General features: G+C 41.8%; 1 protein-coding gene across 1 annotated transcript; it reads right to left on the reverse strand.

Annotated features, from left to right (window-relative positions):
• Positions 1-9,790: 9,790 nt before the first annotated feature.
• lhx1a (LIM homeobox 1a) lies at positions 9,791-16,872 on the reverse strand. The gene is made up of 5 exons (XM_073492514.1): positions 16,703-16,872; positions 14,623-14,846; positions 13,605-13,888; positions 11,215-11,380; positions 9,791-10,170 (listed from the first exon to the last, which is right to left on the reverse strand). Exons 1-5 carry the CDS (start codon positions 16,870-16,872, stop codon positions 9,791-9,793), a joined length of 1,224 nt encoding a protein of 407 aa, XP_073348615.1.
• Positions 16,873-24,320: the final 7,448 nt, after the last annotated feature.

Genomic DNA, 24,320 nt, shown 5'->3' on the forward strand with positions numbered 1-24,320 from the left:
TTGGAACGAAATCTGCAGGAAGTTGTTTTTTAATAACTTGATTATTTTTTTGAATATCAAAATTCTTTTGATAACTTTTTGTCAGGAGGGTCCACAGATGCTGTGTGCAAAGTTTGGTGCAAATCGGTGAAATTGCCTGGGAGGAGTTCGAAAAAGTAGGTTTGCGACATTTCGCGAGCTAGTGAAAAAAACGCAAAGCATAAATGGGCGTGGCCTATATCAAGAGATTCAGCACAATTCACTGAACGCGTGGATATAAGGTTTTCGAAGGTGCGACAAAGTATGTGGGAGTTATTAGCCAAAACGCACTTTCCTTGATAATAGCGCCACCTAGTGGTGCACATTCACAACAACAACAGATTATAAAATTTTTCGCCAAGCCTAATGACTTTGCCAAATAAAATCGACTTTTCATTCACATTCAGGCAGTGAAAAATGCGATCATTTTGGACGAAGGAATAAAATAATAATAATAATCATTGCAATTACAATAGGGACCTCGCAGGTTCCCTGCTCGGGCCCTAATTACTTCATGGCTCTGGTGACGCAACAGATGACTAGCAAGAGATTCCAGTTTGAAGGTAGGTATATTTACTGGGGAGGTAATGAGGAAATTAGAACCAACTGAGGACTACTGCTGGACAGGCAAGCAATGATAGGGTCTGAATTTATTAGAAGTGTTACAATCCCAATGCCACAAAAGGTGGGACATAAATAAAAACAGAATGTGATCCTTTGCTAATCCTTTTTGACATATACTCAACTGATATCAGAACAAAGACAACACATTTTTAATGTTTTAGCTCAAATCCATTGATATTTTTAACAACACGTTTCAAACAAGTTGGGACGGAGCAACAAAAGACTGGGAAAGTTGCGGAATGCTCCAAAAACACCTGTTTAGAACATTCCACAGGTAAACAGGTTCATAGGTAACAGGTGATAGAGTCATGATTGGTTATGAAAGGAAATCCTCGAAAGGCTCAGTCGTTCAAGAGTCAGGATGGTCACCACTTTGTGAAACACAAAAATGTATAAAGGATATTACTACATGGGCTCAGGAACACTTTTGTTTGCAAACAAATGCCTTTTGTTTTTATTCACGTTTTACACAGCATCCCAACTTTTTTGGAATCATGGTTAGAGAAAACAAGTAGGCATGGGAAACAGAGAACATGTCATGGACATCAAACATCTCCACCCAGGTAACAAAAATCTCAGAAAAACTCTTAAGGAAACGTGAGAGGTCTACATTTCCATGCCAAGTTCTTGTGAACTTTTAGAGAGGAACAATAGAAAGCATCCTCAGTAGAGCGGTTTGCGCATGGCCCACAGCTCTGTAGCGAATTATTAAAACTGCCAAGAACATCATTACCCTTCATGAGCATTAGTGATGTTGGTGAGGTTCCTGCCTAACCCCTAAATTCCACCAGATCCGTGTTCCACCACAGCAGCGGAGCTGATAGGTTTCACTCTAGTCTATGTGTTTACTTCCACTGGCTCCACTGCGTTGTGTGTCTGCTCCGTTGCAGCTCCGGTAGTCCAGACCCTGCCGGAGCAGATACACAGGACTTCTATTTCTGCTGGATGCCGGAGCACGACATAGCAATTCAGCCGAATTCAGCACAGAGCAGACAGGAAGTCACACACCAAAGCAACAACATAACTTCCAGTTAATTTTCATAATAAAATACTCCATGTTGATGCCAGCACAACAATCTCAAAAAGGGATAAATCCAAGCACTTCTAATCCTTCGGTTGGGAACACTTCTTGTTGTTGTGTTTATAACACATACCTATAACTGTGGTCACGCGTGATTATGTAATTATCACAGGAACTTCTCGGTCTCGCAAGTCCAGCTGTTGACACCAACTCAAAACGCAGCCGGTGGGGGTTGCCGGATGGTGGACGACAGAGTTTCTTTCTGCAGGCTGTGAGCCTCATCCTCTGCAGTCCACCTTTTTTTTTTTTTTAGCTATTTTTTATTCATCCATTTATATAATTTTGTTTTGTAAGTAGCATAATGGGACTACAACTACAATTTTGTTGCACAAGCTTGTGTAGTAGAATGATAACTGCAGCTAAACACTGCATGTCCAAATAGAGTCTGAATAAAGCGTAGGTTTTCTATTGTTTTAAAGTGTGTGAGAAATATACACAATAGTGGACACACTCAGTAAACATCTATTTCAGACAAAATGCATTTCCAAGCAACAATAAAACAACCTCTTCTTGAAAGGAAATAAACCAACTCAACAACCAGCTTGTGTGAATTGTAAACAGATATTGCATGTAAGTGTGTATTTCATGTAATACCACAATGGGAAATTGCCAGTGCAATCATACACAAACAACTCATTGAGAAAACCCTTGCCCTGAGCAAAAAACACAGCAGTTGGTCTCCAATATGTGAATGACAAATGAATATCACTCAGTGGGTCAGATGGTGTAGACACACTCCATGCTCAGTGCTAATCAGGCCAACCTACAGACCTCACATACCATCAGGACATCCTGCAGGGGGAAATTAGTACTTTCCACTTTGCTAAACGAGTATACTTTCCTCCCTGGGTGAGCGCATTGTTTGTTACATGGGCAATTTCTTTATGTAAATTGTACTATAATGGGTTTGATACCAATTATAAGTCAAATATTTTTGTTTTTATACTGATTCTGACTAGAAGTACTTTTATGCACATTTTCTTGGGGGCAAGATTTACTAAAGGCAGAAATGAGCTCAATATAAACTGTGATATATTCATCAGTTAAGGGTAAAACTGAGTATAAGTAAGCTACCTTTGCACTGCACAAATATAGGGCTATCATTAGCTTTCGAAAACACATGATGAAAAGGACATCTGGTAGAGCATTCAGTAACTACAAAAACTGTTGCAGTGGTTGGTCCTTTTGTGGTGAGTGTCAATTCTTAGGATTTATGAGCTATGGTGAAGATCTGGCAACATTACTTTGATATGTGAGTTCAAATGAACATAACTACTAAGAGGTATAAAAAGCTGAATTTCAGCAAAGGTAAAAAGGGGAATCGTTTCAAATTCAATAAAAAGTGTCAAAAGTTATGAACCTGCACACAGACAACATGCAGACGAAGAGATGAAATCCAGCGCCGTACAGGTATTTAAGTACTGTAGTTAGGCCTACTGTCATTTGGCATTCATTATGACCTTTGTGTTGTGATTGTAGACTTAGTCACTCAGATGCTAGACAAAAAGACAAAAACACCCACTTACATCTGGCTTTGGTCTTCAATGGGAATGGCATAAAGGCACCAAATTGACTTGGTTAGGTTAGGTGTTGGTTTTGCTTAAATTAACAACTTCCTTAAAAATGTCCAAAAACAAAAACCATTGATTTTTGGCTTCACAAAGCATTTAAACCTTGGTCTCCTGGGTGATTGTCCTGTGAATGACCCACCCATCTGATCCTAACCTCCTCCTGATGTGCACTTTATGGCACTTTATACCATGTTCATTCTGTGCTCCCAACATTATCACCCCCTGGTGGTACAGTACCTTCATACATACAAGTCATTTTCACACCTGTGAATCGTCAGGTCTTTAACACACTTTGGAATTAGACTGGGCTGAACACTATTTTTAGCAGGTTCTAGCATCAGCTTTGCAAGTGAATAACTCCACAGTCAAGTTAGCAATAATATGTAGTATACAACGTCCAGTTAGACTTTCAAAATAAAGCTGCTGACAAACAGTTCTCGTATGATGACATATTGTGACTTTTGGACTGTTATTAACATTGTCAAACAGTCATGGTTTGGTTAGGTTTAGGCAAAAAAAATACTTGGTTAGGGTTAGGAAAAGATCATACTTTGGGTTAATATAACTACGTTCAGTTTCGTGACATAAGTGACATATGTGATATAACTACGCCACTTAGGTTACGTAAGTGACATAAGATACATTACATTACTTACGTAACATAACTTATCTGCAGAGGTTCAGTGTTTCACCCATCCAAACACCCCAGCCACCCCCTGACTCCAGCTCCAACTCCAACTAGAGGGGCGCTTTGAGAGGTGACACCTAGGGTACCTATTGGGTCAAACTTAGAAGAGTTGGGCCACTGACCAGGATTCTGTATTTGACTTGTTTGGAGTAAGAACGGGATGATACAAGCTAATTTCGGTGTAAAGCGATATTAGTAAGTGCACATTTCAATTGGTCTCAATTCAATTCAGTTGCACTTTTCACCCCCCTTTCTTTTCTTTTGCTGTGGTTCAACTCTTTCAGTGACAATTACAACTGACTCTAGCCTTGAACAAAATGTCTGCTGAAGTACAACTAAAATCTATTTCTCTATTATGTAGCTAAAATCTTTGTATTTTCTTATAGTATTATTAAAGCAGTTAAACTGTTTGCTATAATACTGCAGTGGCAAACTGTTAACGGGGCTTTAACTCTGAACTACTAACCCAACGGAGGAGACAGTAGTTTGGATATTGATATTTGCATGATCCTGGGTAAAGGTTGTCCTTGAAAAAGCAGCAGGTCAAGATCAAGGTGAAGAGCTGGATGAAGCTCTGAGGTTAAAGTTTAGTGATTATAATGCCTGATGATGTCATAGCTTTTAATTACCATAATTGCTCACCTACCATTTAAGATGTTATGAGTTTTAATTTCTTTAAATTCATATCATAGTATGTTGTATACCATCAAACTAATGATTCTGAATGATTCAGATGAACATGCTGTACACTCTTGGGTCTTGTTTATTTTGAAGGTGGATATTTTGCTTTTGATGATCTCATCCAGCAGCTGTCGAGATCATTCTGTGTTGCATTAGACAGAAAAGTCTTGCACAAATGATGCAAAGGGGGCAGACAAAATAATAGAAACACTTTTCAGAATACTGCAACACAATTCAACGGCACTCCAAGCAGCCTCCAAAATAACCACACAGCAGAATCAAAAATAGTGTCGACAAAAACAGAACATTTTAACCTTCACAAAGGGAGGATTTATTGCAGGTCTGCTGTATTAAATTGCATTGGATTTAGCTAGGTGTACCGAATGAACTGACAACTAGAGTGTATACTGGAATGCAGCCGATAGTGGCTGACATTATGAGCTTTGTTTGTATGAGATTCCTCACTTTGACTTAATTTCATAAGGCTAAAGGTACAGAGCCCGAAAATCTGTGAGGAAATCCCTTTGAATTTTTTTTAAATGTTTCTAAATTCCGTCTTATTTTAAATTAATGGAGCAACTATTCTGTTGCCTGATGACAATCGTAGATTTTCGTCTTGACTGAAAATAGCTTGAAACTCTGAAACTTTGAATTCTTCTTCCCTGCTCATGTTGATTTGGGTTGACTTTCTATTATTTTACTGTTATTTGGGAGAATAAACAGTTATTAGCTGTAAACTTTATAATTTGATTGATATAACTCAGGGCTTCACTCCATTGAAGACAATATGATGTGGGGTCAACTTACCACAACCGAAGATTAACACACGTTGGGTATTTTATATTTTGTAGATCCAATATGTGAAATTTCTACTACTTTCAGGGTAGTAAATGGATAAAGAATTCATTGTTTCTCCATCTGTTTTTATCCTGGCTGTGTGGAGAAGGCAAAATTGTATTTAAACTTTATTTTTCATCCAAATTTTAAACAGTTATCTGAATAATCAAATATGAAAAATTTAGATATAATAAGTAACTTTTGTTGTCTGGTCAGAATATTCTGCGGGGGTATGGTGTGCATGGGAAAACCTGGTCTCACAACCTCAGCAATTCTAAAATCCTGGCAACTGCCCTGAGTACAATAAAATACTTACAAAGCGAAACTGTCCAAAGTGTACATAAAAGATTGCTTTCCAAAGCCACAGGACCATATCATATTTGACTTCATTTCCTTTATTACCTGCTCAGTCAGGTGTTTGGAGACAGCTAGACTGAAAACCAAATTCTATTAATGCAGGAATCACTTCTATCACAGACACTATCTGCATCAGATTCTTTTGGCTTATTCCAATTCCACTTTGGGTCCTATCTGCAACTTTCTTTTTTGTCTTTTACTAGTATTTTCTAATCATGTTTGGCTTTCTCTTTTGCTTGTCTTTTCAGCCATGGTGGCCACAGCTGATCATACTTACTTTACTTCTTCTGTTTATTCTACAAAAAAAGAAGATGCAAGATTTTGTCTTGAAAAGAGCTAAGTGGCTATAAGTTGAATCCTTCTTGAATTGTACATTTGAGAGGAATTAAAGAATGCCCATCAACATCACTTAAATAGTAAAAGAAATGGTCTTATGAATGAAAAACCCCCTTATGTCTTTCGTCTTTGAAAGAGGTAGGAGTAAGTGTAAAGAGTAGTGAGGTGGCAAAACAAACAGCTCGTCAGCAGAGGTCCGCTTATCAGGCTGCTACATGACTGTGTATCACCCACTCGCTGAGTATTGAGCCAGGGAAATGTGGCTCAGCGATCAACCAGCCCGCTCCATTGATTAACAGCGTTTTCTCATTCCTGGCCAAGAAATTGGCTTCCCCCTACATGTGTCGTTTGTTTGAGAAGAAAAGAGGACCGGTGCCATGTGTGTGTGTGCTTACGCCCGCTCCGAGGAGAGGGTACACTTCCAGCTGAGCCACTCTGCATTTAAAGCTAGCAGCCAAATGCTTCTCATATGGAGAAGGGCTCTAAAAAAACCCTTCTCATTTTGAACGCAAGTATCTCAGTGTTTGCCTGCTGGGCCTGATCTTCCTATTGGCTCAATATTTTGGCCCCTGTTGTACCCTAAAGTAAACCATTTTGTACACACACACCACCCTCCTTCCACTAAGCATTCACTCCCCCCCCACCCCCCACCCCCTCTCATCACACACACATGCACATACAGTACACTTATTTTGGATCCCAGTGGGTGTGCGGGCTATTCAGACGTCCTGACTCAGAGATTTAAAATGTCATTTAAACCCCATTCAATGCTGTTAAGACTTGTTTTATTTTCCAGCATTAGACTACAAGGTCAGTTTGCACCAACAGCTGATGAGCAATCAATAGAAGATTTGAATGTAAAGAGCCGTGGCCCCGGGGGCGGTAAGTTGCCAGTGCATGGTGTTATCACAGGGGGGGCTAAGCCCAGTGGCTCAACAGAGACCCATATCCTTCCACAGGCCCTCCACCCCCACCTTCCACCCCACTTCCCCAAGCTTGGTTAACTCTCAAGACCATGATTAATTCATGGTGGATTACAGTCTGGAGGCAGGGGAGAAAACGGGGATTGCATAGGGTCCTAAATGCACATTCAGGGTTTGGGAGATAAAGGTTCCCCCGGATTCATGCCACAATCCCAACGACTGACTCATTTCCCTACAAGTATGAATAATTTTTTCATCCTCCCTGCAAAAGATCACGCCTCAGTGTTTGGGCTTCTTGATTACTATTACGACTATGTTCGTTGAAATAAGTTAGGAGATGTCCCTCTCAGCTGTCAGACCGCACCATGAACAGTAAGCTGCAGGGAATAATAATGTAGGAGCGGGCTAATAAAAGCATAACAAGCAGGAGAGCTGTGGTCACGGCAATTTCATCATTGTCCTTCACAGTTGCACAGCTAACTGCTTATGATTAGTTGACGACCTCGAGTAACTGAACGGAAGATTCTGAGGCTGGAGCCAAAGTGGTTGGGGAAAGAAGTGGCATCAGCATAAGTTGTGAATTCGCTCCCCCTTGTGTTGGCTGCAGCAAGCCAGTCCACTAAATGCCTAAACTGAAATCAGCAGAAAAGTTTTTTGTTGTTGTTCTATTTGTCTATGAATTGCTCTTCAAGCCATCATGATGTGGTGCGACGTTGCGGCATGTAGGAAAAAGAGAAAAGCTTTTGCTGACATTTTAAGATTAGCATCACAAAACTCAAACTGCAAAGCATGACTGTGGCTTGTTTCTACAACTCATGCTTTTTGCCGACTGCTGTTCAAGTTTCAATCAATGGTTTTGAAGTACATTCATCAGAATTAACAAATGTTTACCTGTCATCATGTGTGCAAAGGCCAATCATTTCACACTCCATGTGAATGGAAAACATGATGCTTACAGAGAGCCCTGTGATATACACCTGTACTGGCACCGTTCAATACATGATACATTGTAATGTAAGGCAGATAGCTGCTCCAAAGAAAATATGTTCATTAGTATATTTTCTAATTTTATTAGAAACACATTTTTGTCAACATGTTGTATTTATACAGTGAATGGTCTAATATGCACTGGAGGTCACATAAGCTTAGGTTTATTGGAACAATAAAAGACATACCATGAGGGCTTGATATTCAAAGAGATGTAGCAGCTACTAGCTGCATATTTGACCATCAACTTTTAATAGTTTGGATTTTTCTCCGTAGAAGACACAAAAATAAAACCTGTCTAAGTATGTTATATTAACAATTTTATGAATGTATCGTCAGCAGACTAAAAAATTAAGAATTCAATTACTCCTTTTAACACTTACATTTTGTCTCAACACGTTCTGCAGATGATGGTGCAAAGCACTTTAACAGTATTTGTGCTATTTTTTTTTAATTTGGCAAATGTCTACTTTACTTATGTTTTTATTCTTTTTTCAACCTTTTTTTGTAAACAACATCTTGTACAAACTAGCACAGTGAACCACAACCCCAGCAAATTTGTTTTTATCTCCATACAATATAAATGAAATCAATACAAAAGTTTGGTTGGTTGCTTGGAACATTTTTATATGGATCGAGAGGTTCTAAAACATGGTTTTCGAGACTTCTGGACTCCTGAATTAAATAGATTACGTAAACAGTTGACTGTTCTAAGTCCCATTTAGAACCCCAGTAGAAGATTTTTAGAAGGTAGACTTCATTTCAACATTTCAAGTTCACTTCCACTTTAAATAAAGGGTTTGCAATCCGTAGAGGGTTTGTACTGTATGCCTTTTGAAGGCGGCCTTCTTCAGATTTGGTGGAAATTCTGAAAACAAGAAAAAGAAAAAAAAAGAAACAAATAGTCCAGACGGAGGAAAAATTGTCATTTCCTCTGGCCTTGTGTCAAAAAGGTTAAGTGTCAATATGGCAGAGCCTTGAGAGGCAAAGAGGTCTGAGGAGCTTCTGAATAAATACAAGGGTCAAGTCTAGTGCCTCGAACAAAGTCTGAACGCCGCTCAGCCTTCCTACAGTGCCAGGTCAGCACACAACCAACCCTCGGCCCCTTTATTCTCTCTCTGTAAAGCTATTGAAGTCTTTGACAGTAGCTAATGATGTTTTTGTGTTCGGGACATACTCTAGGAGATTTCGAAAGGGTTGTTTTTTACCCCACCGGTGAATGTTAGGGGGTTTGGTCGCTATGGCAGGCCACTGACAGGAGTCAGGTGGGTTGACAGGGTGCTGCAGAGGCTCAAAGAAAGAGGTGGGGGAGAGGGTGAATGGGGGCAGTTCAGCAGTCTTGCCCAGTTTTTCTTTTTTCTTTTCAAGTCCAGTTCTGGATGCAGGGGGGGTGAGGGGTGAAAGAAGCAATTGAAACACCCAAACACAATACTGAAGACAATTTTTTTTTAACATAACTTATTATGCTTTCCCCACAAAAACAGATCACCAAATCAAATGGGAAAATAAATAAATAAATATGAAAACACCAAAACAAAAAACAAAAACAAAAAAAGTGATTCAATGGCATTGCCCTAACCCTGTCGATATCCGTGTCCCCATTCTCAACCCCAGGCCCCAACACCAACAAACGTCACCACCCTCTGTTACCAAATCTCTCGCCAGTAAAGTCCGCTCTCTCAGAAAGCTACCACACAGTGCCCTCGTTCATTTCCGAGGGCGGGTGGGACAGGTGGTTGTTGTATCCGCTGCCATTCAGCGACAGTGAGGTAAAGGGTGGACTAGGGCCAAACACCTCAGAAGAGATGCTGTGTAGGGGCCCCGGGATGCCGGGCTCCGGGCTGGGAGAGTCCCCCGGGTGGTGGGACATGATATCGGAGAAGCGCTGCACATCGCTGGAGGGGTGGTGGCCTGGCAGGGGGTGGTCCATACCTCCGAGGGGGGTGCCCGTGGGGCCTGAGGAGGGCACGAAGGGGAGATCAACTGGGGTCTGGGCCTGTGAAGATGGAGGCCCCTGAGGGAAGAAGTCATAGTTCCCTCCTGGGCCGTAGTACTCGCTTTGATAATCTGCAGATCCAAGAGAAGAAGAAAGAAATCAACGTTAGCTCTGAGAACAATGGTGTGCAGAAATAATTCCGGAGACAGTGAGGAATTCATTGAATATACATAGCTTGATTTGTATTAGAGGGGGAGAGAGACCCTCGCCGTACTACATTAGGCACAGAGCATGTTACACTTAAATCAAAACTGCAGTTGGGAGGGGAGAACAACGTGGCCACAAAATTAATTAAAATGGGGGCCATTTCATCAGCGATTCTACCTACTGAGACCGAGTTTTTTTTCACTTCAGCAGAATATTATTAGACATTTTGCTTCAGCAGAAAGGACAAAGGCCCGAGCACAAATGAAATGATCAGATATTTCAAAGCATTTGAAGGAAGAGTGCGGTATGAAATCACAGAGATGTAAACTAAATTCACTTAAACTTAACTCACAGCTCACTGATTTCCAAAAGCTTATGGACGGGCTGGCCCAGACTGAATAATATATCACAGCTGAATTTGTTCTAAAAAATGAGATCCTTATTGCTGAATATCCAAACTTGTCATAATGTTAAGCAAGAGCAGAAAATCACTTTATTGTATTTATTTATTTATATAGATGTTACTTTAATTTCGTGCACTAAACCAACACGTTTGTTGTAAAAAAAAAAAAAAAAAAAAAAGGGCTCAGAAAACCAAAAGTGTTCAGGCAAAACATGGTATCTATTTCCTTGAGGTGGCAGTGCCTTTATGCAGTCAACAAAGACCTAAATAAAACCGCTTTATTTGTTATTGAACACCTGAGCTGACGGGGTACAGATAAGACGAAACAGAACAATGTGGGAGCGCTGTTTAATGTCAGAGGGAAACCGAAAAATAGAAAATAAATGATAGAGGAAATAAGGAACCATAGGAGTTAGGATTTTAAAAAAATATGTTTAAAAATGTCTGACTGACTCGGAACAGTGAAAATTGCAGAAAGCGAATCATTTAAACCCGAATAAATAGGAGACAAAGACATTGGACATGTGTATAATTCTTTACTTTTGTTACTAAATCACACGCATACCTCCATAGTATGAGAAGGGCCCGTTGGGGATTAGCTCCCCAGGCTCCAGCCGGTCCACCAGCGTCCTCATCCGCCTCGGGCTCCGGAAAAACGCGTGCCTCCGGGCGCCCAGCGCGCTCAGCTGCTTCATGCGCCTCTCTTTGGAACGTCGGTTCTGGAACCAGACCTGGACACACACACACACACACACACGTATACGGGTCACCTCATGTCACTCAGCAAACATGCAGTGGGCTACTGACGCCATTTTGATTGCACGTCAATATTCTGTGTGGAAGATGGGCAGAGAGTGAAAAATGGAGGTGATGGAGGAGAGCGCGTGGTGTGATTTTGAGGTGGCGGAAATGTATGAATAAATATGTAAACAAACAAACAAACAAACAAAAAGTGGCGCGTTGTGGACTTTTCTTTTTTTTAAATATGTAAATAAACCTCTGTGCAAATCCCCCCACCCCCCCATACAAAAGAAGGTGTAATTAGGTGTCATATTTACCTTGGCACCTGCACCGCGTTGGCTTCTTATTAGAGTAAATAACCGAGCTCTGTATGTTTTGCGGCGTGCGTGATGAGCCGGTGCGTTAAATCCGCAAGGCTCTGCGGCGGAGAGGACTGCGCCCAATTATCGTTACAGAAGCGAGAGTCCCATCTAACCTCCCTAATGATCTTTTAACCCTCCATTTACTCCGACTGAAGGCTGCAGCAGCGGGGGCTTAAAATCTCCAATTAATACTTAATAGGAGGGTTGTTACCAATATATTACCGGGCTCTTGGAGGTTATCATTTCCTAATCTATAGGCCGGCTTCCTTTAATTATGCTCTTCCCTTTTCCCTCGTGCTCATACATATTAGATACCCCTACTCTACCACTTTCACTTTATCGCCATTAATCTGCTATGCTAAACCTTTTTACCTCTGATCTGCCCCGCAGCCTGATCCACATCAGGAAACTGTACTCGGAAAAAAAATCCCAAAAAACAAAAAATCCCATTTATGGAAACCTGTTGGTGAAATAAAACCGCAGAAAAGCTCAACTCTCCGACGGTGTCTGTTATTATAGTCAGTCATTCCCTATCAATTCACTGGTGCGCCACATTTAATTACCGCTTTAAGAATTTGTAAACAGTCCCCAATAATAATAATAATAATAATAATAATAACAAAATAATAATAGTAATAATAATAATAATAATAATAATAATAATAATAATAACAATAATAATAATAATAATAATAATAATAATAATAATAATAACAATAATAATAATAAAGCGTTGCTCTTTGTTTAACTTAACGCGGCCCTGCTGTAATTCAGAGTTCTGGAGAGACAGTCTGAAGACCCTTGAAACAGATTTCTGTCCTTCCACTTGGCTGGAAATGCTCTCAGCATGGCTAAATGTGGTCGCAAAACGTGATGGCTGCGCTGTGCCAGGACTCCCAGCGCTCCCAGCAGCCCAGAGCCAGTTGGCGACTTTGCCCCGGCACGAGCGCCAAGAATCAAAAATACCCATATAAATTACCCGTTTCTAAATCAACCTCGTCCGTCGGCCAATCTTCGGCTTAATGAATTCAATGTGACCACGCAGTTTGAAGGGAAGAGGCCTCCTTGCAAGAGGGGTGAAGGATGTGAGAGGGGGGAGGTTGCTGGGTGCTGGGGGAGGTGGTGTCTCTCTGATGGGATGAGGCCTGCGCGGTCATGGCAGTCTGGCAGCCTGGCAGGGACATTTTACCATAAAATATAAGCTGTTACATCACACCTTTTAATGGGTGCGTAACACCCTATAAAACAGAAAAGGCGCGAGCCCACCTCCTCAACCTGTGGGTGTCCCCTGAATATTATTTCCATAATATTTCAACCAGAACCAGAAGAGCCCGTTTGGATGATTTACTATTGACCCGTGTATAAATTACAGGGGATGGTGAAAGCGATAATTACAATGGTGTTTTTGTTGAGGGCCTCGTGGACCCAGTTTAAGAAACACCCACACTTAACAATAAATGTGGGCTATTATATATCTCTTTATTTGTTGGTGATGAATGAGTGACTTCATGGTGAAGTAAGAGCAGGAAGCCACTTGAACGCGCTGGAGCTCCTGCAGGATCTCAGCCCAGTTACCAGGATAAAATATTAGCTGTTAACGTTTGTGCAAACAGCAGACACCCCCACATGTGTTCCTGCCATAGGCTACCATGTGAACAAAACGTGTCATGCCACGCTCACAACGTTTCAGCATTGACAGTTATTTTAAGCCAAACCACGGTGTTTTTCTAACCTTGTGGTGCTTGTGTCTAAATCTAACCAAAGCCTGAGCAGAGCCGAGGAAAAATTGTAATTTATCTTTGGTTTTGCAGCAAAATTCCAGCTCGGATGCTGAATGTAAGCGTCCCTTTACCTGGATGACCCTCATGTTGAGGCCGGTCTCCTGGGCCAGCTGCTCCCTGATGTGTCTGGTGGGTTTGGGGGTGGCAGCGAACGCCGCCTTCAGCGTCTCCAGCTGCTTGGCCTTGATGGTGGTCCGCGGGCCGCGCCGCTTCCCTCCGAGGTTCTGGTCGTCATTCTCGTTATTAACCGTCTCCTTGTCGGACAGGGCGGCTATCTCCGTGTCCTTTAGGACCACGTCGTCCTGTAGCTGGTCTTGAGAGTCCGGCGATAAACTAGGGTCGCTGCATGCCGTTACTACAGAAATGACATTGAAATCAGAATAAGTCGAGCAGTTCTCCAAAAAATGAATTACTGCAGCGATAAACACAACAAGACACAATACAACACAACACAACAGTGAAATAGCACAAAACTAATATAATACATGATGATTTAATCTAATGTGCATGTTTCGCTGTGGAGCGTCTCAGCAGTAATGTGGTGCTCAGCTGTCGGCGATGCAAACTCATAAAAATAAACCAAGTTTTTCCTCATTCAAACATTTGATACAGTGAGCTTCTGTTTACGTGCTGAACCATTAAGATTCATTAAAAACACACGTGAACATTTACTTGACAGATAAAAATAAGCTGATGTGTTTTGCCGAGAGACTGAATATTAAGATAAAAACAGTTAATAAGAATCCTATATGACAGTTTATGGAATAAAACCATGACATACTGACATTACAGGCCCGGAAGAAGATTCTAATGTTGAGAGAGAATGAAAGTCTTCAGCTGAGAATATTTTACATTTGAGGACAGATTGATCAATACATGTTTTTTTGTTGAATTCTTTTCTCTGGGTGCCGTCTAAGTCCTGCTCATGGAAATGATGAAGCCACTGCGGGGCTGAACACATCACATCCATCACAATTTATCCCGCCTAGCACTCACACAACACACACGCGCGAACACGCACGTACACACACACACACACACACACACACACACACACACACACACACACATGCAGGGCTCCCGCCGTACCTGAGAGGAGGTTGGTGTCTTTTACACTGGCGTTGCTTAGGTAATCTTCTTTGCAAACGAATTTGTTCTCATCTATGATGTAGAGCTCCTCGCCGGTGGAGAGCTGCTTATTGCACATCATGCAGGTGAAGCAGTTGAGGTGAAACACTTTGCTCCGGGCTCTCCGGACCAAGTCGTTCGGAGAGATGCCCTGCGAACAACCGCCACACTTGGTGCCGAAACGCCTGCAGGAGGGAAAGAGCAGAGATGATTCTAGCTGTCAAAGATGTATTTTACAGAGAAGAAATGTTGAAGCGTTTCAATAAGAATGTTCTAAACATCCGGTCAGGTTTAGTGACACGGCGGACACGTTTGGGACGAAGGCTTGTTCTGCAGAATCGATGAACATTTTAAAATACTGCTGGCTTGATTCAGTGAGGCTTGAAGCTGCAGTTCTATGGAAGAAAAGACTTTATAACAGGTTCCAGACTTGACCCCGCACTTATATTTAAAACCTTATTGAACATTTGAACAGCATTGTTTAGCATTACATTTTTTAAAAATAAACGAGAATAGTGAAAAGCGGCTCTGTAGATAAAGTGAAAATATGGAGACCAGAGAACAGCTTCACGTGAGGACTCACACTTTGAAAAACACATTGTAGGAACTTTTTGGACCTTTTTCTATTTCCAGACATTGAACCTTTATGCTCAGTCCATACTGTTATGTTGGATGTGATAATAATAATTATGATAATAATAATAATAATAATAATAATAATAATAATAATAATAATAATAATAGTAATAGTAATAATAGATTAAAATGTAAAATTCTGTTTCTTTATTGTATGCGCAGCTGAACCTTACACATTTTAGAAAACTAACGCTCTATAAATCCTGCTGATGGTAAATGGAAATTTAGTGCATAAGATAAATAAATTGCAAATTATTTTGAAATAAAAACATGATTTCCTGTCGCTAGAAGCCACTGCACACATTGTTTAGACTCGCTCAAGTGACTGTTTTTTTATTTGATCAAATCACTATTTTATATCTACATTTCAGGGCTTTTTATCTTCCATATACTACGTTTTACACGGTGAAATCCAGTAAATATCCAGGTCCTATTACTCTAACACAGCAGGCTGCTGTGGAACAGTAAATTACAGCCCTGCCATTGACTTCACTGTTAAACAATGTGTGTGTATTGAGTGGGGTGCACTGCTTGTTGACAGCACGTCTGTGATTGCATTGTCTGCGGACTTGATCTTTTTAACTAGTTTACTATTCAAATCCACTTATCACGTCCTCCTCAGTCGGACTGAGTAAACACACCGGGCCGCGGCTCCTGTGGCCGGGGTTTGATCCTGCGCTCCCCCGGCTGCCTGCTGCACGCTGTAAAATAAGAAAACACACACCCCAAGTGTGATTTCCTCGATTTCCTAACAAACCGCCCCCTCTCCCCGCTGAGAGCGAGTGCACACGCGTTTAATGTTGCTGCCCCTCTTTTGTTGTTGTTTTGCATAAGAATCCAAATTAACAAGCTTTTAATTACTCGCTCCTAATCAAAGCTTATCGCCTGCAAGTCCTCATTCACGCCTACAGGCACGGACAGGTCGCTTTATTCGCACGTTTATTTATTACTTAGCCCTCATTGTAAATACAACTGAAATGTTCACTTTTTTCTTTAATAATTGTATAAAAAACGAACAAATTAAAAACTTATTTTGATCACTATTTTCCTGAAAGAAAAAGAAGAGGCAGTCTGGATTTTTCAGAATTTCTTGGCATTTTCTAGTGATTGATAATAAATAGCACAGCTAATTTCAAAGTTGTAAAGATTATAAAAGTAAAATGTGATCTGCTCTAAATCTCATTCAAATGATTTTTCATGTGTAATCTTTGGCCTAAAATAGATGTTTTCCAGCTTTTTGCGGTGCATCGTCACCGTCTATGCTCCTATTTCAATTTCTTTTGATTCTGTAATTTCCTGTTGACCTGCTGCCTCCACAGTCCAGCTCCTGACATGAAACCAGACACATTAATAAAGAAAAATGATGAAAATAAAAATAATTAACGCATAAATTCCCCGAGCTTACCTAAAGAAATCATTTTTGCAGTACAGTCTGCCCTCTCGAGAAAAACATTTCTCTGTCAAATTACATTTGCACTCGCAGCACTGCACGCACTTGACGTGCCAGGCTCTGTCCAGCACGTTGAGCAGAAAGCGGTCCAGAATAGGCCTCTCGCAGCCGGCGCAGTGGACCATGGCTTTGGCTGGGCAACAACCCCGCAAATGAAGCACACACACAAACAAAATCAACAGCGCAGGACGAGCATTGACCGAGTTATCTGCTTTCTCCCTCCCTGATTCGCCTGGAGCTCCCGGGTCAATGTGCGCGGAGAAGCCAGTCGATCAGGTGTCACCACAGATTTCTCCCTGCATGCGTAAAAAGGCTCAGCGTCCAAAAAACACACAGGAAGGGATGTGACCGCGTCCCCCTCTCTCTCCGTTTCTTTTTCTCTCTCTCTCAGGTGGAAAAGCCAAAAGGAGAAGAAGAAATAAATCAGTCCTCTATTGGATCCGGGGCAAAACACGCGATTCAGCCAAAATGTAGATTTCAACACAGGAAGCTGCGGATCGGCTCAGAGAAGACCGGAGCCAGTTTGGTTGTCCCGGCGCTCTTGAAAGTGACGCATCGGCTGAGAGGAGCGTCGTGTGCCAGTCAGTGCTGGAAGAGACGTCTAATAAAATGCTTTTAGGGCAGAGCTGTCACACAACAAGACACGCACGCCTATAAATAATTCAGTGCACTTTGACATGGCAGCGTATCCACTGTTCAGAACCCGGCGAGAAACAAAATCACACACCCAAAAGATTAAAAAAAGAGTGTTTTCCCCTCTCGCTCAGTCCGAGGATCCTGGATGTTTAGCTTGTGGCAGCGGGGATGCTGGGATGCGCTGGCGGCTCCGGTAGTACTCAGTGTGTATGCTGGGATGCCCTCAGTCTCCAGTACCGTGTGTATGCTGGGATGCGCTGGCTCTCCAGTACACTGTCTTGCTCCTAAAGCTCCAGCCCAGCCTTATTCCCAGCCTCCTGACGTCAGGCCGCGGCCGGACCAATCAGCTCTGCGCCATGCCAGAAACCATCAAGCCGCCCCATCATAACCCAGCGAGGGCTCTGCTTGCTATTTATGCCACACACTCAAGACACCAATTGTCAAGAATTTCCCTGCAAACTGTCATATGTTAGTGAATGTGTTTGGAGGAAGCAGCCGCGGCGGAGGGCGAGCAGCGCGGAGGGAAAGACTTCACTTCTCAGCTGCTGAACAAATTGTCTTCTGGGCATGAGGGGGGCATGAAGGAGGAATCTGAGCAGGTAGATACAGTGGCGTCTTCAGGATAAAGAAGCCGGAGGCGTATATTGCATGGCGTGCTCCCTGTTTATTCATGCAAAGTTACTTTGCGCCAGAAAATTACGCACATGTTGGGCATGTTTGTTTTGTTTTTACGCGTAACTAGAGGCTTTTATCATCAATAAACCAGCTGTACGTTTAATATAAAAATGTAACTGCCTGCTTTGTATTTGAACGCATCATCCATACAGTAACATGTTTGATTACACAGCAGAAAGCTACAGAACTTCTGTGCCAAGATCTGACTGAGATGATGACTGGGTTCTTGAGATGTGATGTTACAGTTCTCGTGGTGCAACATTAGAGAGTGTCACGTGCTAATTTACTTTATCAATGTTTCCTTGCGCATTAGCAGCAGCACACTTTAGCACTCTTCTCTTTGGTGTGATGGAGAGGAAGCGTGGAAGTGAAAGACAGAAAGGCTCTAAAGTTGACAGCTCAGCGCAGCTCAGCCCGTCTGGAGCTGCGGCCCAGACACCACGGATGATTCATTTGGGAGGTCCAATCCACTTCAAGTCCACCTTAAGTGCCTAAATAACACCATGAGCCTAACAGCCTGCTGGATTATTAGTCATTTCCCATCAAAGAGATTAGTCAAGTATTTCGTGTCGATGATTTACATCCTGCAGACTTTCACACTTCTGAGATTTTTTTTCTTTTTGCTCAATGAAAGTAGATTGTGTAGTCTCGAGGAAGACGAAACAAAACAAGACAACAACTAAACGAATACATCAGAAGATTTGCATTTGCCGGGAGAGCAGTTTTGGAGTAATTCATCTTTGAAAGGTTTGTTTACACAAACTGCTCTATAGTGGCCTGGCAATAGTTCAGTAAATGTAATCACGGTAGGACGTGTTGTATATGTCTTCTGTGTCAAAAAAAAAGAAACAGGACGGTGCGTTTATCTCGCCTGAAAATTGGAACCATAGCAGCGCACATTAAGCAGAAAAAGTGACCAAGGGACACCTATTTATTCTCTACCAATAGCCCGCCAGCATCCTCTGCACATGGGCTGCTTCTCATGCAAAACGCCCGCCCGTCCCCGTCCAGCTGCCTCCCGGCGTCTGGGGAGCGCCCCTTCAACAGGACATGTGTTACTGGCTTGAAGAAAGAGAGAGATAAGGCTTCAGAAACACACAGACTCCATCTCTTTTTTTTGTTTTCGCTGTACCACCCGTTCAGCCCGACATTTTCCTCTCGCTCTACCTCAGTCTTCCTCTTGTCTTTCCCCTAGCGTTTCTGTTTTCTGTCTGCTTGTGGACGGTGCTTCAGAGCGCATTCTGCTGAGCATCTGGTTATGTTTCCATCATGAGAGGCAGGGAGAGGGGTCATTGAGCTCCATGACAACTGAGGGGGTCCATAGTTCTGCATAGAGGGGCAATCAGCAATGAAAATATCGCGTTTCAGTGGATTACAAAACTCTCTTTTCTTTTCTGCAGTAAAACCTGCCGAAGAATCTGAAAATAACCGCAGAAATCCTGCAGACTGCAGGTCTTACACTCCAACACCACACAAACTTGTATATGCAGCATGTAAACAACAAACGTTGTTGTTATTTCCATGTGTAGAAGATGCCTTGATAGTCTGTCAGTGGGGATAATCTCTGCCTGATTTAGAATAAACCAGGGAGGAAAAAGAGGCAGCTCACAGAGGCAGATTAATCCACGAATAGAAGGAAATCAAAATATAGGCTATAGGCTTAAAAATATCTCAACTCCCCTCCAGGCAAAGACACTATTAAATGCAAAAATGGTTTTAACCTTACCAATGTAATCCCTTACTAGCAATAGATTTGATTCTCAGTCGTATTTTCATTCTGATGCAGAATGCAGAAGTTGCACATTTGAATTGTGGGAAAGCGTCTGCGCTCAGGTTCAAGAAAACAAAACTTATTCTGTTTGTTCTGCTGTAATCTCAGAATGATCGGAGCTCGATCTGATGGCACGAGAAATGAAAATCGAAGTGATGACCCCATCTGAAAAATGAAAAGCACAACTATCCTAATTAATCTGAAATGCATCTTTTGATGCTGCCTACTGAGATGATTTATATTATAAACACATTTCATATTTAAATATTTACACCCCTTTCTCCAAAGTGTGAATTCAGACACTACAGGCCACAGTTAAGGAAAGGGATATTCTTTCACTCAGGGCCATAGCGCTGTAAAGCAGCCCAGGAGATTTGGGGTTTATGAAGTGCAGACAAGTGAACTGGTACACTGCGAGATAATTAATCTGAGATAATGAATGAGGCTGTGAAGATGCATGCAATCATTAATTCTAATCATGACACGTTTATTTGTCTCCCCTCTCTCCTCCAGGCTCAGTTAAGAGACACAATGTCACCACAACAATGTGTGAGGGGCACGGCGAGAGGAAGGAGGATTTTGGAGTAAAGACTAAATACTGAAGCGAGCAGGTGATTGGATAGGTAGAGACAATGTGTTTAAAATATTAGAAACAGACACGTCAGTCTATGTCTTCTTCTACGTATTGTTTTCCGGGGTGTTCGGACTGTGAATGCCGGGCTGTGCAACAGTACAGCCGGGCCGGTGAGGCCGGGGAGGCTGCCGGGGGGACGAACCGTGACTCCGGTAACACAGAGAGAAATATCACCCCCGACTGGAGCTTTGATCAACTGAGTGTACCGGGGAGGAGGCGGCGGGAGGGCGGGGGGAGGGTGGGGTGCGGGTCCGCTGCTCTGCTTTGCTGTTCACAGACTGTCTCGCTGCAGGATTTTTTTTCTTCTCTTTTTGCAAAAGGAATATTGCAAACAGGCGCTGACATTCATAATTCATAATATGACGCATTGATCATTCTGGATTATGAATGCGTTTATTTTTAGGAATAAACAGCCCCATTTCTGTGAAACCGACTCAGTTAATATCATTTGTATAATTTTTCATCTCTATTCCTACTTGGAAAACTTCACCACGTGGAATAGGAGGATCTATTCGAAGGTGCAGCTGTGGCAAAATGAATGAAAGAAAAAGCTCATGACGATTGAGACAAAAAGTATTTTATAATTTTTTTGATTTTATTTTATTGTGAGTCGCTTTGAACAAAAGTACCTGCCAAATGTAATTTACATGGAGTAATGAACAAAGACAATTATCTAAAACAAAAAACGTAGCGTACAAAAATGCATTTCCTCCTAAAAGAAACGCATTTATTTTTTTTTAAACGAAAACCACCATCAGCATGTATCTGTGTTATTTAAAAGTTACAAAATACGCCGAAAATGTAGTATTTGAACGTAATATGCCCACCCACAGAAAGCTGATTTAACAAAGCGTAAATGGTGCGGTTCATTAACACGTATCACATGCCTTTTGGCTCCGCAGACTGCGTAAAAAGCGCGCACAACTTTGCCATCTTATTCATAAAGTGAGTGTAAGTGTAGAGGGGAGAGGTTGGTGAAGGGGAGGGTGGGGTGCCTTCGCTGCCCAGTCTGTCAATCATTCTTCACCGCATTATCACGCACTCCCAGGACCGAAATCCCACCCCCTCCTTCTTCCCGGTGCGCGGTGCTCACGCAGCAGAAAAGGCCCTATGGCTGACATATTTGAGGAAATTGTGGTATAACCCACATAACTGGGGAGGCTGTGGCAGCTAACGCAAAGCACGCAGATTCCCACAATCGACTGGCTGAGCTGTGTCCTCCCCTCACTCCTCCTCCTGCTCCTGTAGATCAGCAGCCAAACATATGCCGATGTGAACTCGACGTGGATTATTGAGCCAACAGCAACTCTACGCAAACATTTTCCAGACTTTCCAACTCCGGTCCCGGCCTGTACTGAGAGAAATCCAATGGGATTTATAGATCATCTCCCTACAGCTGTCCCTTCTCTGTCAGTCAACCCCCCACTCCACACACACACACACACACACACACACACACACACACACACACACACACACACACACACACACACACACACACACACACACACACACTGGCCGATATTCAGAGGCTGTCATGATCCGACCTCCAGAACCATCCACAGCTACAACCACCACTGTCTGTGTGTTTTCTCAAGGAGATCATATCATTCAGTGAATTAGGCGCGTTGGGCCTCACAACAGTAACCCTGCATGAGCCTGCGAGGTCACCCAGAAACAAGGCCACCGCCACCACTACAGTCCCGCTCACTCCTCTAGGGGGCGAATTCAGCCCGAGCAAAGAGAGGGCTTGTACACAATGATACTATTATTATTATTATTATTATTATTATTATTATTATTATTATTATGATTATTTGTTCCTTAATTCCAATGTATTGCTGGTTTTATGTCAGAATAAAGGTCTAGAAGGCAACACGGTCACCACACAATCCCCAATCAGTTTAATTCATAGGGTCATAAAACTAAAACCGACATATGCTTCAATATGACACAGTTATGTATGTCTTTACTTTATGTTCTGAGGTTTTTAAATTGAGTTTGATAGCTAGTTTGAAGCCTAGGGCCACTTTAACATATCTTTATTGTTTAATAAATAAATAAATAAATAAATCATTTTAGTTGATTGTGGCCTCAAAGTGGCCTAAGTGAATAGATATATAATACAAAGTCAAAGTATTTCGTGTTTACGCCAAAATTGCGTTGTTTTATAGGAGAAAAACATCTGTGATTGTGTTTTAAACCAGAGGAGACGCCAGAATTCTCCGGCCGGAAACCATTAAAATATGAGTCACACAGGTAAAGGGACATACTGCAGGTTAGGAGATTTTTCCATTAACATTAATAAATCTGTGGAACAAATCACAAATACAGCATCATATTTCCATTATATCAGGTTGGGAACACTGACTGAACAAGGCGTGTTTCAACACATCCACTGTGAACCAAAACAAAAAAAGCCTCTTCTCATATGAACATGCTCCAAACAGAGTCACTGAGAGATGAACATACATGAAGCCGCTGCCTCTAAAGCAGTTCCCCCAGTTCAGATTAATGGTACTCGGCGCTTATTCTGCAGTCGGGGTGAAAGGGCTAGGATCACTAATGATTATAATATAATGTGTGGCGATAACCACTCCCTTTGAGATATTATCGCCCGCTGGCCAATGCTCTGGGGGACGGGCTGCATGGCTGCAGAGCGGCAGATAGCTGCTGCTGCTGCTGCGGCAGCCACCGCAGCGGATTTCTGCGCTCGGAAATAAAAAAGCCCGCAAGCATGGAGAGAGTGCTGGCCGCTGCTGATACCTGCATTAAAATATACATCAGAGCAGAGCAGACCGGCCCGGGAATGCTGCTTCACATCTGCTGTTTTAAAAAATAAAATGCATTAATGACGAGCTGATGAAGATTCTTATGGTTAAAATGCGTGTTTGTCAGGGAAATCCTATCTCTAATTTTCACGTTAAAGTGGATATTCCAACTAAAAAAAATCTTTTAATAGGAACAATTTTAAGTGACTTAATCAGCACCACTTGAAACATTTAGGCCTAGTGCTTTTTTAAAACAGCTTTTTACAGCACCGATGTGGAGAACCTTATTGAGCGGTTTTTCTGACCCTAGAAGAACTCTAAAAGGTCGAAAAGGTTCTGTGGTTAGAATATCAGGCGTGTATAAATCCTGAATTTTAAATTTGTATTCATTTTAATCGTAAAATTAAAAAAATAAAACACAAATATTAAACACAATAAAAATCCCAGTGTTATTCTTAACATGTCATTTAATGCTGCTAAATTTCTGCTTTTTCATGAACCATTTCCTGAAGACCAAACCATGTAAAGGGCTGCACTGACTGTCCTCGCATGATTTATGCTCCCAAGGGGATGATATTATTTAAAGTGTATGATTAAAAGGCAGGGGAGAAATACCGTTTTATTGAGTTTGAAAGAAAAATCTAAGAATCGGAACACAAATATAACATTTACTTTAAAGGTATTTTTGCTGTAAGACATGACTGCTGTTTTACTGTATTTTATACATAAGCATATAGGCCTATGGGAGGTGAGCTAGAACGGAATGATCCGTGGCCTGTATATATTTTATAACCTCTGGATGTCTTTAGAATTAAAAGCCTTGCAAATGTATCTTCCAAACGCAGTTGTAGGTCTGAACAATGAGGGTGCAACAGCAAAAACAATGTTCTACATATTATTCCTTGTCCAAACAGCCAAAACAGTAAACACTGATGAATCACGGATGTCCATATATAGCTGGAAATGTTCTCACGTTCCATGAAAAAAAAGAACCCAAAACACCGAAATCAAACATGAATCAAGAAGATAATTCTTTAATGTGAACGCCGCAACTTTTGCAAAGCCGATTAGGCTGGAAATCCGTGC

Source organism: Pagrus major, chromosome 2 (assembly GCF_040436345.1).
Source record: "Pagrus major chromosome 2, Pma_NU_1.0".
NCBI lineage: Eukaryota > Metazoa > Chordata > Actinopteri > Spariformes > Sparidae > Pagrus > Pagrus major.